Below are 16,457 nucleotides of genomic sequence, written 5' to 3' on the forward strand. Positions count from 1 at the left end.
GGCTCAGCACCACCCTACATCTCCTCTCTGGTCTCAGTCTCCCACCCTACCCGTGCCCTCCGCTCTGCTAATGACCTCAGGTTAGCATCCTCAATAATCAGAACCTCCCACTCCCGTCTCCAAGACTTTACACGTGCGGCGCCGATTCTTTGGAATGCACTACCTAGGTTAATACAATTAATCCCCAATCCCCACAGTTTTAAGCGTGCACTAAAAACTCATTTGTTCAGATTGGCCTACCGCCTCAACGCATTAACCTAATTATCCCTGTGTGGCCTATTAATAAAAAACAACAACATAATCACGTTCCTCCATCATGTTCTCATACACTTTATGCAGTTAATAGCACTCTGTGTCTGTACTGTTACATACTTAGGCTGTTAACTGGTTCATGCAGCTTTACATGAACACCCGAGCCTTACACTATGGCTGGTCCAAATAACTAAAGCAATTGTTACCATCCACCTCTCGTGTCTCCCCTTTTCCTCATAGTTTGTAAGCTTGCGAGCAGCAGGGCCCTCATTCCTCCTGGTATCTGTTTTGAACTGTGATTTCTGTTATGCTGTAATGTCTGTTGTCTGTATAAGTCCCCTCTATAAGTTGTAAAGCGCTGCGGAATATGTTGGCGCTATATAAATAAAATTATTATTATTATTATTATTATTATTATTTTACACGGACCCATTGACTTTAATGGGTCCGTGTAATATGTGCGCTCCCACGAACACTGACATGTCTCCGTGTTTGGCACACGGAGACACGGTCCGCAAAAAATCAATGACATCTGCACAGATGCATTGATTTTTATGGGTCTACGTGTGTCAGTGTCTCCGGTACGGGAGGAAACTGTCACCTCACGTACCGGAGCCACTGACGTGTGAAACAGGCCTAAGTATGTAGCAGTACAGACACAGAGGGCTATTAACTGCATAAAGTGTATGAGAACACGATGCGAGGAACCTGATTATGTTTTTTTTTTTATTAGGCCACACAGGGATAGTTAGGTTAATGCATTGAGGTGGTAGGCCAGTCTGAACAAATGCGTTTTTAGGGCACGCTTAAAACCGTGGGGATTGGGGATTAATCGTATTAACCTAGGTAGTGCATTCCAAAGAATCGGCGCACTTAGGGTATGTGCACGTTTCAGATTATTCGCAGATTTTTTACACGTTTTTTCGGCGGCTTTCCGTGGCAAAAGCGCTTAAAAAACGCATACATTAAGCATCCCATCATTTTTAATGGTTTCCGCAATTTTTGTGTACGTTAAGTTTTTTTCCGGAAAAATATGAACCATGTTAATTAATTTTGCGGATTTTATGCGGATTTCCCACTATATTATTGCATTGGAAACCTCTGGAAAAAAACACGAAAAATCCACGAAAAATGTGCATAAAAAACGCACAAAATACGCGCAAACTACAAGACAAAAAACGCGTCAAGAATTCCTGCGGAAAACCTCAGGATTTTCTCAGGAAAGCGTAGAAGGTTCTGTGACTGCGCCAGCATTGGACTACAGCAGATTTCTCACAATGTCTGAGTTACATGGGCTGTTGGTGGGTACAATTGAGCGCAGCACATTCCTCAGGTTGGCAGCAGGGGGCGCCTGGAACAGTCTCCTGCACGTCCAGCTGCTGGGTGCCGGTCAGTCCCGGGCTCTAGGCGCTCACACTGCTCCCGCACCGAGGAAAGCGCGACCGCCGCCTGTAACGTGGCCTCAGGGCACTGTCCAGACTTCACAGCGGCCACTCGCCACGCCCCCTACAGGAGTACATCTGCTAGTCTAGCAGCTAGACAACCGCAGGATGCTCCAAGGAGGCGGAGCAGAGTGGCCAGCTGCGCAAAAGCGCTCAGCTACTGGTTCGCTTCTTGGAGGAGGGCGGTGTCAGGCTATAACCACGCCTCCGCCGGCGACGTTACAGCTCTCGAAAAACTTGGAAGACGCTCAACGTCACGCTAAAAGAGGGCGTCTGTATGAAATGGGCGTGCCTATATGCTGGAATGTGGGCGTGGTCTTTGAAGTATCGCACAGACGGTGTTTACAGAAAGGCGGGGCTACGGCGGAATATGGGCGTGGTGTAGCCCGCGCTGAGTTGCGCACCCTCTCTAGCTCGCAGTCCCTTGTTAGTCTCCGGCGGCGAGGCGGCATCCGGACGTGGAGCGGTAGGATTGCGGCTGGACCAGCAGCAGGGGTGATACCGGGGAGCCACCGCGCATGTGAGGAGGATTCCCGCTGCTCTCCCTGCGGCCCCAGACTCCACAGGGACTGGTTCCATGTGCACGGCTCCCAGTGACAGGCTGCTTCCTGGCACACCCCCTCTCCGTGCCCCGTCCCAGGCGAACTTCTCCTGCACAACTTGTCAGCTGAGACCCGGCTAACAGACCCGTGCTGCAGGGATGGACTGAGCCGCTGGGCAGAGCCACCTGTGTCCCATCCATCAGGGGTGCTGGTGTGTAGAGGCCATTAATGGGTTAAGAGTCAGTGTCTGCCCCCCGTTGCTGTCAGTGCCCCCCAGAGGAGGCTAGCTGCTGGGCATGTGAGGGTTAATGCGCTGTGTTTCCCCTTAGACTTTTTTAGTTATTGATGTTGGTGTTTTCCTGTAGCAGTTGTTTGTTTTCCCTTTTCTGCCCTTCATCCTTGCGGTCAGACAGCCGCGTTCCCTGAGACTTGCCCTGTGCACACTGTGCGGTTCTCTCCGTCCAGTTGTGGTGGCCCTGGCGGACGGGCGCAGCTGTGGTGCCAGCTGTCGGTGGCTCTGTGCTGAGGCAGGCATTCCTCTCTCATCACTCTGCAGCCATTGTGTGCCTTGTCTTCATGTTGTAGCCTTTCTCGGGGCCTGGTTGGCGCGTTACCCTAACTGTTGAGCGGAGAGGTTAGTGCCCGTCTCCCGCATGCGGCACCATGTCCAAGACGCTGAAGAAAAAGAAGCACTGGCTGAGCAAAGTGCAGGAGTGTGGGCTGTCTGGGGTGGGGGGAGACCCCACTGCCCTGCTGGAGGTCCGCGGGGGCGCTGAGCTTGGAGAGTTCCCCCACCTGGGCCGCCTCCGAGAGGATGCTGCAAGCTACATTGCGGGCAAGGTACCCAGCCAAGGGGATGTACTGCTGGAAGTGAACGGGACGCCCGTCAGTGGCCTGACACACCGGGACACCCTGGCAGTGATCCGACACTTCAGGGAACCCATCCGTCTGAAGACCGTCAAGCCCGGTAAGTGCCTTGTGCCATTTATCCTGGAGACTGAGGTAATGTGCCGGGCACCGAGCCCAGGGCCGACTTTCTGTACAGCTCGGACATTCCTTCCTTATGTTTCTGGCTTTGCTAATGTCCATTTTCTATGTAAGTGGCGGATTCGAATGCTCACGGTTTTCCAGTTTCTGGCATCAGTAACAATTATTTAACCACATTTATTCTTCCACGGAGACGTAGCTGTCAGCAATTCCATACTGCAAGCGACTTCTTCCAATGCTGTCTGCTCTGGGAAATGCAAATATCAAAAAGACTGACCAGCACCTCCAAAGACAAGTGTGAAACCGGTACAAGCAGAGACGACCAAATCAACAAAGCGAAGAAGAAACCCTGCTATAATGTGCGATCATCGGATGTATGAATGTTTCATATAGTCAATGTTTGCATATTATAGCGCTTTATAATGTAGCTATATATGATAGCATTTCAGAGTGAAGCTGGTTTCCCATTGATCTGTGAGATCAGTAGTCCCACCAGTGACTTTCCTGTGCGTGGGAGACTTACCCTGGTGATTATTGGGGGTGCTCTGAAGTTCACATATCTCTGATGGGCCTTATGTTTAATTTGCTGATATTCCATGGTGGAATCTATATATGTCATGATGGTTAAACCTAAGGCTGGGGCAATATGGCCACTTAGTTGTTGCACAACTGAAGTTTGCTAGATGTCGCTGAAACATCGCAACACAAGTGAATGGGGTCTTGAGGTCATTGGAGGGTACTGCAACAAGCAAGTCACAAATAATCTGATCAGATCGGACTTATTGTGACTTGCTTGCCGTGGTCACAGTACCTTCTGGGTCGCAATTTTACCCCATTTACTTGTTTTGCGCTGTGATATAGCAGCGACACCTAGCGGCCTTGGTGAAATGACAAGCGTTGTGGACACAGTCACCATCTAGCCTCAATCTGAAGGCCAAAGTCACGTTGTAGTCTTCAGACACATTTTTGAGCATCAATGGAGATCCATGAGTTAAACTTCTACTGGTCTCCAGAATGGAGCTGCTAACCATTTCCCCACTAGTCCTAGATTCCTATAACCTAGTGTCCCTATTTGGTTATTAATCTTTTTAACTCTTTCTACAACTCACAGGACGGAAAAACCTGTTTTGCCCGGTGATTCATTTAAGTTGAACTTTTCAGTCCCTTGGTTTGGAACTACTACAGTCAACATTGGATTGTAGTAATTTCTTGTCATCAAACCATGAAACCTGGTATTACAAGTCCTTGTATCGTCGTTCTGAGTGACAACCACAAATAATTCCTTCTAGTCGAGACTCTAATGCCAATGTCATAAAGACCTATGCCTGATGCCAACACTTACTCTGGTAGCTCTGACATTATGGGGGATATAGTCATACAAAGATGAATTACACCATACATGAGCCATGATCATAATCGGAAGCGATGCTTCAATTTCTGGGGTCTCCTGCAAAAGTTATACCATTTACTGATTCTAAAAGAGAGTCTTGGTAAATAACAATGTTCCTGTTTTATAATTTTCTTCTTCAGGATATGTTAAAACCCCTTTGAAATAAATGTTTGGCCTCCTTATCTCCTAAGCATAAGCTGATAAGACATTCAGGCAAAAGCTGTGACCAGTGAGTGACACTTCTAGTTCTCCTGTAGAGATCATCATGTGTGAGGTTCTCAGCATACTGATATGTAGGACTGCCTCCTCACCACCAGAAGGACAGAGAGAAGAAATGGCTCTCACTTCTCGGTATTAGAGGCTCCACATCCTGAGAAGTTCAGAACCTAAAATCCAGGGCTGAATTCAGGCCGTCTAATCAGATACTTGCATGAGGCTCCCAGTATAGTGTTAACTATAAGGGAGTTTTGTAAATCCATGTAAATTTTGGAGCTATATGACCTTTGCCCCTGGCTGGCAGACGAGAACTCTTCACATTCCTGTGTTGGCCCCAGAACTCGTTGGTCGGGTTGTACTGGATCTGCCGGTGTGACGCATGTGTGTTGTTGTGAAATCTGGCAGTATCAGGGAGCATATGTACATATGTATATCTGGCCGTGTTTGCAGATTACCAGGGGGGATAACATTTATTGTAGACAGAGATCCTCCTGTGTACTGGAACGCCCTGATTTCTAGAGGCATGTCCGAGTGTGTGCGGAGGATTTCACACTAGGCCTTTATTACCTAGTAGTGTCCCATTACCTCAGAAGCTTCTCCAGACATCTTACCGTAGTGGAAGGACCTTGCCAGCTGCCGCATCATGAGGGCTGATGGTTGTAACGTCACTTTTTCTAGTTTCAAACGGCTGCTCACTACCCTTATTTTCGTAGCTAAAAACATTTCTTCTTAAATAAAATCCATTCTCTAAAGTCCTCTTCTACTATCGGGATTCTTTCTTTGCCGAATATCAATCCACCTCTCAATATGCCCTCTAGTAAAGCTTCTTCAGGGAGAGAGGGTCGTGGGTAGCGTTCGCCATGTCCGTGGAACAAAGCTTCTTCAGGTGGTGACACCCATCACAGCCCGGTTATGCTGCACTCTAAGAATGGACTGGTAATAAGGTGGTGTGTCCATGACGCGTTTTTCGTGAGTTTTTGACTATACTTATTTTCACCCTGTCAGCGTCTTACCGCTCCAGCAAAGTGGATGGCAATTATAGAAATCTCCTGCCCTCTGTGCTTCTTTTTGCTCAGCGTAAACTGACCTCCCATGCGGTAGACTTGCATTAGATGCAGAAATTCCGCAGGTAAAAAAAAGCATGAGTTTTCAGTACGTTTCCTCTGCGCAAGCGCATGTAAGCCGCACATTACTGTAGTTAGGTTTCGTCAAAGCCAAATTACAGGAAGTATCCAAAACATTTATTTACAACATGACACATCAAGTGAACTAAAGACTATACCTTCCAAGCCCCTCATACAGGCCGGTGTCACAAGTGCAGTGTAAGAAACTCGCATCAATACACTCAGGATCGGCGGAAATTGATGCGAGAGACTCGCCCTGCACTCACAAGTGTGACACCGGCCATACAATCGTGCTCAGGCCCACCGAGGATGCATGTGTTTTGTATGGAGAATAGGATATAAGTCGCTGCAAGACCTCTTTGGAGGCGGCTTTTATATTATGGGACAAGAAGTACTGGGCATTGTAATTTAACATGCCCTATCCCTCATCCTCTGTCGGGAGGCCCCTATATACGTGATACCACAATATTTTTGATTCTTGTTTTGCGTTAAAAAAAAATGGTGAGTTCTGATTGACCAGTGTAGATGAATGGCCAGTTCAGGTATGTGTTTTTCTGTGATTGCAATAGGCTGGAAAGCTTTACAATTTTTTTTTTTTTTGTATACGAAAATATCGCTGATGAAACTAATGGAAAAACTGAATCACCGATGAGACTCTGATCCTAAATACGGATGAAAATTGGTCTGGTTGTTTGCGTGCAAGGAAAATGACATCGGAATTAGGCCTGAGATACTTGGCAGGTTCAGCAAATATTAATGTAAATGAGAACCTGTAGCATTGATAAATTAAATGTAAGTATTATTAAATCATTTTAAATATATTATTAATAAATGCATAACATGGGAACATCCATCTAAAGGCTATATAATTGAGGCTGGAGGCTGACTGTAGCCACAAGTGGACTTAGAACGAATAGTATGTATATAGGATGGAAACGACTTGATTTTTATTTTTTATTTTTTTACTTAAAGGAAATTTGTTACAAAGTTTGTGCTTCCTCATCTGAAAGCAGTATAATGTACGGCAAGAGACCCTGATTCCAGCAATGTATTTCTGTGACAGGAGTTCTTAGTGGTAGCATGGAGAGCTCATAGAGCTATCCCCACCCACAGCACAGCCTTCTATGTACGTTGTCTATTGACAGTGAGCTGCTCATCACAGGAGGGGGCGTGGTCAGACAAGTGAGACCTAGTCCAGCAGTGATAGTGTTCAGGTGATAAAATTGTCATTGTAAGTAAACAGCAACTCACAGCCTGATTAAGTGCCGCATAGCTGAATTCTGTGTTTCAAGCCCTACCTCAGATTACATAGCAAAAACCTGCTGACAGATTTCCTTTCACTTCCGAACCTATTCTTAGTTATGTAGTTTTCTAGGAAATATGGGTAACATTCGATATAGTGACAACCACAGCTAAATGGTTCTTTACTGCTGCAGAACATCACAATTTCTGCTTAGGACACCAAGAAAGCTGAGCACTGTCACAATCGCTGTGTGCCCTGACACAACTTCTGCTGGCAGGTTTCTCCTGCACTAATTTCTGACCTTGACTATGATAACAGATCCCACAAGAACCTTGGCTCCCCTTCTGACAAATGGCCAGTAACAAATGGTTGTCCTTTCTTCATTAGGATGCTTGGTCCCTGTGCCTGTACATTGTTTATCTTAGGGGGGGAAATAGTTGAGGGTCAAGTATGTTGACCCTTTGCCTGACTTGTGATGTAGCCATGATATCCTGAGGGTAGACATTCCAGCAGAAATGCCAGCCATGTAATTGACTTTAATGCCTTTTTTCTATACTTTCGGTCAGCCATTTCTTCAGTCTGTCAGTGTCACATGTTGACCCCATGATGGAGCTCCTGAAGGTTATATTTGGGCCTGTTGTGCCAGGTCTGGGGTATGACGGACACCACTAAGGCTATGTTCCCACATATTCCCAGTACACGGTGAGGTTTTGAGTTTGCATCAATTTACCAAATTATGCATTTTATTTAGTTTTTTTTTTTCAGCTGTGGTTTTTCTCTTTGGTATAACATGTTTTAAAGAACTTTTTTTGGATACTTACTGTAGATTGGTTTTGATAATGCTCTATTGCTATTTGCAAATTACAAGTACCGGTAGGTTTTAATTGTGATTTTGCTGAGGAAATGCAATCAAAACTTTTTTTTTTTCCCCATGCATTTTTTTTATGCATTTTCCCCCATTCTTTAGAAGAGTAAAACACTCTGCAAAATGCAGAAAGAATTGACATGCCGCAGATTTAATTCTGCTTCAAATCTGTAGGAAAAAATAAGCATTTTAGGAATCTCTACACTTTGCTGGAACTAGAAAATGAGCCAGTTTTTGTGACAAATCTGTGTTGAAAAAACATGAGAAAAAAGTGCACACAATCTTTGAGTAGATTTTTCCTTATCTCATACAACACTATGGGTAAAATCTGAAAAAAAAAATCCACATGTACTGCAAGCAAGATTGGCATGCTACGGGATTCAAAATCTCACTTTCCGAAGCATTTAAAAAAAATAAATAAATCAGCGGATGTTTGATTTCTATAAATGCTATTCACTTTGCTTGAACTTTTTTGTACACAAAAATACCCAGCAGAAAAAGAACCTCATAAAATACTCATGGTGTGAACTTGGTGTAACGTACAAATATTGTGGCCCACGTATCCTCACATCTAGCAGTTTGCTTGTTCCAGTCCTCCCTGTACATATACATTGCTACGTGAGCCCTGCTGTCTCTGAAACGCAGATGCTGCTGGGGGACATTTTTGTCACTGAGAATACACAATGGTGAGTTCCCACAGGTTTTGTGTTTCTGAAGCTGTAGGACCTGAGGATTTTCTTAACTAGCATCATACAGAGTATATATAATACATACACAGTATATACGCCGCTCTTGGGATTTTTTTTTTTAGATCTGTTTTCTGTTTGGATGACTGATTTGCTGGTTATACCCACTGCTTGGGTCGGAATCCCACCTCTTGATATCCAGCTCCTGATGTCTGCAGTGCGTCTGAAATAAAACGCTGGCAATTCTGAATGAAGTAGCAGAGTGGCAGCAGACTGTAGTGTTCAGTGCAGGCAGCTGGATAGGAAATCAATCACGTGGGAAGATGGATTAACGCAAAATCAAAGTGAAACTTTGTTTCCAGATGGTAAAGATGCCAACCATAATCCTTCCAAACCCATATGCATCTAGTTTTATGCAGAAACCGCTTGCAAAGGTTACAGGGTTAAATAAATCTGTCTCTTAAAGTATTTGCTACCCCATCTGAGAGAGGTATGATGTAGGGGCAGAGGCCCCGATTCCAACGATGTGTCACTTACTGGGCTGCTAACTACAGTTTTGATAAAACCATAGTTTTATCAGTTGGTGACCTACCAGTTCTGAATGCTGAGCTTTGTATAACCCCGCCCACATCACTGATTGGCAGCTTTCTGTGTACACTGCATAGACAACGTCCAATCACTGATGGGGGCGTGGTTGGACTACATGATGGCAGGTTCACTAGTCCTTTAGTAATGATTTGCTGATAAAACATTGATTTTTTTTCTTCAAAACTACAGGTAATGCTACGTTCACATTTGCGTTGTTGGGTTCGGCGACGCGATGCAACCAACAACGCATGTACACAACGCAGCATTTTGCGACGCATGCGTTGTCATAAGATCCTACAGATCGGGACTTTTGGCACAGGGAAAACGCTACAAGTAGCGTCCCCTGCTCCCTGTCTTGTGCGTCTATATGACGCATGCGTCGTAAAACGCAGTACAACGCATACCGGCGCATGTCCATGCGCCCCCCATGTTAAAGATAGGGACACATGCGTCGGCGACGCTGCGCCCAACAACGCAAATGTGAACGTAGCCTAACTGCCCAATAAGTGACACATCACTGGAATCTGGATCTGTCTCTACATTATTCTGCTCTCCGATTAGGCAGCATAAACCTGGTGACAGATTCTGTTTAAAAAGTAACCATCATTTTATTTTTCATTACTCAATAGTACAAGTGAAGATAAGGCATTTTTGTAGTATCTCTTATCAGAAAGTTCTCTTTTTTTTCACCTCCTGGATTGTTCTTTCTCTCTCAGTTCACAGGTGAAATCTGTCTTCAGTGAATACAGATTTTCCCATTGCAGAGGCATGAGATGAGTTGCTGCTCATAGAAGTTTATGGAGGGCGGAGAGGAAAGATAGAGGCAGACTAGGCCAAGCTCGCCTAAAATTAGTTACATTTTACTACTACACCTACACACAGAGATCCACAGGATCAGACACATGTGTGCATGTATGCAAGGCCCAAGTCACTGTGTGGCTGTTTATATCATCCATCCCAGAGTTTTTTGTTGTTTTTTTTTTTTAAATCAAGGCCCAAAGCGCAAGTGTGAATCAGGCCTGAAATATTTCCATACTGTATAGAATGTCTTGGATATCGGAGTGAAATGGGTCATGTTCAGCTTGTGATGTCTGGAGGTGTAGCTCTTGCACGGACACTTCTGTCCATAAATAGAGCGTGTGTGCTGTATATAGTGCTGTATTGTGTACATTCCCCATGGCAATTGTCATATTGAGGAATGATTAGCTCCATGTAACTTTGGACTGATAACTGACTCTGTCTTAAAGGGAGCCTGTCATGTCCCAAATTGCAATTCACCTGCAGAGATGGGGTTAATCTGCAGGTTAATAGCATGGAAAAGCTGTGCGGCCGCTGAACTGAAAACCCGGCTACTAGGATGAAATGAACTTTATTCCTTCTGGCAGCCTCCAGCTTTCAGTCATAGAGGCCCCGCCGGCTTCAGTCACCGCCCAGTAAATATTGAGCGTAAGCTTCAACCATGCCCCGGCGCTGCCTGACAGTCGGCTCTGTGCTGATGCACTGTAGAGTGGCTTGTCAGTCAGTGCCGCACACTATGGTAACTGAAGCCGGCTGCACCTCTATGACTGAAAGCCGGAGGCTGCTGCTGGGAGGAATAAGGTAATAAGGTGAGTTTCCTCCTGGTAGCTATCACTGCAGCAACTGCAAAGCTTTAAAATGCTATTAACCTGCCGATTAACCCCATTTCTGCAGGTTAATAGCGTTTTTTGACATGACAAGTTCCTTTTAAACCATAAAGATAGCATTATATAACATATTGTGGAAAATCTGAAAAATGAAGATCAGACGATCTAATAAATGTATTTGTATTTATTAAGTGTGTTGGGTATAATGTTTCACACTTCATACGTCCCACGAGTATTTTTTTTTTTTAAGGACTGTTAAAGATGCAAAATCTGGATCTCCAGCTATGTACCGGAATAAAATAGGCTTAAATCAGGGGTGTAACGATCACGTGGGGGCCCACCGACGCCAGCGCAACTTCAACTGGATGTGCATCCTGACACCACTTTGGTTTTTGGTGCAGAAAAAAAACCTGCAAAGAAGCAATATGTGAATATACACTGACTTCATTTGGTTTGCACTTAGCCGACCTTTGGTCATTTAATAGTCAGTCAGCCAGTGTGAATGCACCCTTAGTAGCTGGACCACAGGGGATCCTTCAGTTGGCTGTGCCAGGCACTGTGAAGACATATGTCCACCTTTGTGGGAAGCCCATTACCAGGACAACAAAGCGGTTTGTTTGACCAGACTTTCTTAAAAGCCCCAATTAACTCATGGAAAGAGTATTACATGACCTTATTGTCATTTCCCCACCAGCAGTCTACAAACAGTTAGGTCTATTGGGACAATAAATTCCTTCTTATAGTGTCATCACTTCTTTAGTAATAGTTTTGTTTGTTTTTCTTTTATTTTGTTTTTCTATACCTTTTGGAAGTTTAAAGATTGACCTAAATCTTTAATTCTACCTATTCACAAAGGATCTAGGGCCTTAATCTTTAATTCTACCTATTCACAAAGGATCTAGGGCCTTAAGTTGGCTCTGCTCATATAGGAGAACTATACATAGCTATTTAGTCTTTTTATTTTAGACGAGCAAAAGAATAAACAAATAAAAAAAATCTAATATGTTTTATCAAACTCCCAACTTGGGACATATAAGAAAAGATAATACACTCCATTAAAGCTCCCTATGAGTATAGGTGTATTGACATGTATTTATTCCCTGTGGTTAGTAATGTTTTGCCCATGACAGGGTATTGTACTAGTTTAAAGCATGGCATAAACAGTAAAATATCGAATGTGTGATTGAATCATACCAAATGTGTAATGTGTCAATCCATTATGAGGATCTGAAACATTGTATATTGTGCAATTATCTATTGTAGAAAGTCTTGAGGATATATAATCCCTCTAATTTCTGTATGAAAAAGAAGCTTTGGGCTATTGCTTGTTCATGATTGTTTCCTGTGTTAGTACATTTATGATTGACTTGATATCTAATTTAAAGAGGACCTTTCACCGATTTTTAGCATGTTAAGCTGACCCCATCATGGAATAGTGGTTACAGAGTAGAATAAAACATAGTATTTATTTTTTACATTTCTGCTCTCCGTTGTGGAGATATTTAGAGTGTAAGGTTTAGCCAATAATCTAGGCTAAATCCGAGAGGGTTTTTCTTTTCTGTGGGTGTGTTCTTCTTCCCCTGTATGATGTTGATCAATTATATGTAGGTGGTATCTTGTAGGGATGAAAAGAACACGCCCCCATCTCCTGTTATATGTAGTGGTAGACAGCTGATTTCATACCTCTTGTAGCTTTATTTCAAGGCAGTCATTGTGGGGGGAGGTTGCACAGCCATTATCTCAGGGCAATCAATGTGGTTGGAGGAGGAGAACAGAAGAACTGAGTGAAAAGCATAAGCCCCAGTGAAGAATCTCTGGATACACCTTCTTGGACTTGGCATGTAAAGTCTGGGTTAAAATTAATGATATTATCTCTTCAACAGAAATTAGATATTAAAAAATAAGAGGCTCATCTCTGCAGTCACTATTCCATGATATGGCCTATTTAATATTTTAAACCTGGTGAAAGGTCCATCAGGTCCTTTGACTGTACTGAACCACTATTCTATCAGGATTGCATGGGAATTCTGTATTCCGATTGTATGTTATGTAACCTATGCTCCAGTGTTTGAAAAAGTAAGTTCAAGGGGAATCTGTCACCAGGTTTTGGCTGCCCCATCTGAAAGCAACATGTAGGACAAAGATCTGGATTCCAGTGATTTCACTTACTGGGTTGCGGTTTTACTAAAATCACCATTTTATTTGCTACGAATATCCTAGTTCTCAGAATGTTGAGCTGTGTATAACCCCGCTCACACCACTGGCTGCTTTTTGCCTATGCACAGTGCACACAAATAGCTGCCAATCAGGGGGAGCAGGTTTACGCACAGCTCATAAGTTTAAAGGACTACACAAGAGCCGGTTTACTAGTAGTGATGAGTTCAAGTGCTCGTTACTAGAGTGTGCCTAGGGTACACCGTGTTTGTCAGGCAAGCCCTGCATGTTTTGTGCTTCTCTAACAGTCGTGACACATGTGGCTGTGGGGACTCGAAGATGTCACTCGAGCACCCGTGATACTCGGTGCAAACTCGAGCAATGGGCACTTGTGCCGCTCTTCACTATTTACTAGTCCTCTGTCGAGAATCTCCTGATAAATCAGCGATTTTATCAAAACTACAGCAGACACCCAGGTATTTCACACATTGCTAGAATCAGGGTCTCTGACTCTACATTATGCTGCTCTCAGATTTCCCTTTTATCCTGCGGTGTTGCATATATTAATGAAGATAAGAAAAATGGTGTGCACTCAGGTCGTAGGATAGTGAGGTGCTGGTAAACTGACCGTGTGGTCAAGTCTAACATAGAAAAAAATTACCGCACACTCAATATTGATATAATGCAGAAAAAAGGTTTATGCCAATTTTATTCAGGAAAAAACAAAATGATAGTTCGCCACAGTGATAGAGTAGAACCCGACGTTTCGACCCTCCCGGGTCTTATTCATGGGGTTACTCTAGTCCTTAGGAATGTATGTACACAAGGTGGCAGTAGTAAACGAGGACCAAACGATCCCTGATACAGAGAGCAAAACCTTGGTAGAAGGCCAGTAAGGGTTATTATCCCAAAGAGTTAATTCAGAAGGGGTCGTGTACTTCATGGACCTGGTGTGGGTCCTATGGGGGTAAGCGGCGCATCCCGCGCCTTGCTGCACGTTTCCAGAGGGGAGGCTCGGCCGAGCCTCCCCTCTGGAAACGTGCAGCAAGGCGCGGGATGCGCCGCTTACCCCCATAGGACCCACACCAGGTCCATGAAGTACACGACCCCTTCTGAATTAACTCTTTGGGATAATAACCCTTACTGGCCTTCTACCAAGGTTTTGCTCTCTGTATCAGGGATCGTTTGGTCCTCGTTTACTACTGCCACCTTGTGTACATACATTCCTAAGGACTAGAGTAACCCCATGAATAAGACCCGGGAGGGTCGAAACGTCGGGTTCTACTCTATCACTGTGGCGAACTATCATTTTGTTTTTTCCTGAATAAAATTGGCATAAACCTTTTTTCTGCATTATATCAATATTGAGTGTGCATATATTAATGAGGCAGGTCTAATTCTGCAGGTCATCTTCCCCAGATTAGTTCTTCCTAAGGTGTGATTGGCAGCCTGCATAATGGTGCTACGATAAGAGACCGCATGCAGGTTGTCCACGAGGGAGGAGAAGAAGAATCACCACCCCCGGACTAGTCCTGCCTCACTAGTATATGCAATGCTGCAGGATTAATCTTTATTAAAACACTACAGCATCCATAACTGATATAACACACAGAATCCAGAAATTCCCGTACGTTCTGCTATACTAGCGGTTGGGGATCTGACAGTTCCCTTTAAAAATAACAAGCACTGTGTTTTATATGGCAAATATCATTTTGCTGCATTGACCATTTCAACTCTTTTCAACGACCTCTTTTGGCGATTTATTAGCGCTCGTTCTCGCCAGCATCAAGGCCGATCAGCAGGGAGCACTGCTCTCATCGTTCTCTCCCCCTCCCCGTCTTCTCGTATGTGCAGTCCAAACAAATTCTAACAATGCCTCAGCCCCATAGACCTGCCTGTCACATTGCATTCCCGGTGTGCCACTCTGTGTTCGCTGTCAACAGAACCCATAATCTTCCCATTGCAGTTTTCTTTTTTGTTTTTCTTTTATTTTTTAAACCTAATTTATCTTGTATTGAAGATTTATTAGCCCACATCTTTTTTTTTTTTTTTTTTGCTGCACTTAATATAGAGGCTCCCTAGACAAGAAAATCTGAGAAACCAGTGAAGGGTTAAACCAGTGGGAATGCTGAGCTCCCTGAGCCACTGGCAGACATTGTACTATTTCTTTGTCCTTTTCCAAAGAATGATGAAAGTGGTGGATAGCATTTACAAAGGTTTTTTTTTCCCAATTACACACATGATGCATCACTGCAAAATGAGTGACAGGTATAAATAAAAATATTGCATGACAGATTAAAGTAAATCTACTATTATGTATTTTGCTATGTAATCTATGAGTAGCATATCATAGGGACTGAGACCCTGATTCCTGGTATGTGTCACTTACTATGCTGCATGCTCTCATTTGAATAAAATTGGTTTTCTCTGCTGTAGATCTACTAGTTCATCTCCCACACTGATTGACAGATTTCTGCCTATGCACAGTGTACACAAAAAGCTGCCAATCAGTGATGGGGGTGTGGCTACATAGAGCAGGAGGGCTTCGTGGCTCTCTAGTAGTAATCTCCTGCTGAGAAAGCACTGATTTTGCAGAAACAAGCAGCCCAGTAAGTGACACATCGTTGAAATCTGGGTCTTCGCCCCTACCTACATCATGCTGCTCCCAGATTACAAAATAAAAACCTGCTGACCTATTCCCTTAGTCATCAGTGTTAGTAGATTCACCCTCAAATACATATCACAATCTTTTAGACTACAGATCAGCTTTGGTAAAATCTTTAACCCATATGTGATCGTCACATCAGCTCACTAAAAGAACCACTATATCTAGAAATGAATGTTTAAATCAACAAGAAATCTAGTTGCCCTACTATTAGTTTGCACCATTTTTTTTCTATGATCTTTCAACAGTTGGGGTCTGATTTATCCTGCATTTCATGCCATCTACCTCATGAAAAACTGCATGAAATGCTATTTTTTTTGTGCAACTTCCAGCTTTTGTTGCTTTTACCCCGGTCCCGGCCAGCTTCACCAATCTGATTTCCGACTGCTGATCCTTTGGTTCTGAGAGAAGTCTGGCATCTCCGTTCTCCCAGAGCACACAGGCAGTCACTTCTGTGTGGATTGGTCAGGAGAAATGGTTGTTCCCCAAACAAATGCCTGGACCATTGTTCGGCCGACAGCTATCTATTGTGTATGGGGGGTTTTAGACTCTTAAAATCTTGCAGATACCTTAGAGGTTAATCTTCTGCTTCTCCCTTTCATTATTAGCTGGTGGCTTACTGGAACTAAAAACTACATTTCGAGAACATTATCGTTCAATTATTTCTGGGAATGGTTC

At 43.9% G+C, this 16,457-nt stretch overlaps 1 protein-coding gene across 3 annotated transcripts in view; it reads left to right on the forward strand.

Annotated features, from left to right (window-relative positions):
- Nucleotides 1-2,092: 2,092 nt before the first annotated feature.
- MAGI3 (membrane associated guanylate kinase, WW and PDZ domain containing 3) overlaps nt 2,093-16,457 on the forward strand; it is a 341,658-nt gene continuing 327,293 nt past the window's right edge. For all 3 annotated transcript variants that reach the window (XM_077294928.1, XM_077294929.1, XM_077294930.1), the window contains exon 1: nt 2,093-3,203. In XM_077294928.1, the coding sequence (XP_077151043.1) occupies nt 2,900-3,203 (304 nt within the window). In that variant the 5' untranslated portion in view covers nt 2,093-2,899. The remainder of the gene's footprint in view (nt 3,204-16,457) is intronic.

The sequence above is a fragment of the Ranitomeya variabilis genome, chromosome 3 (assembly GCF_051348905.1).
Source record: "Ranitomeya variabilis isolate aRanVar5 chromosome 3, aRanVar5.hap1, whole genome shotgun sequence".
NCBI lineage: Eukaryota > Metazoa > Chordata > Amphibia > Anura > Dendrobatidae > Ranitomeya > Ranitomeya variabilis.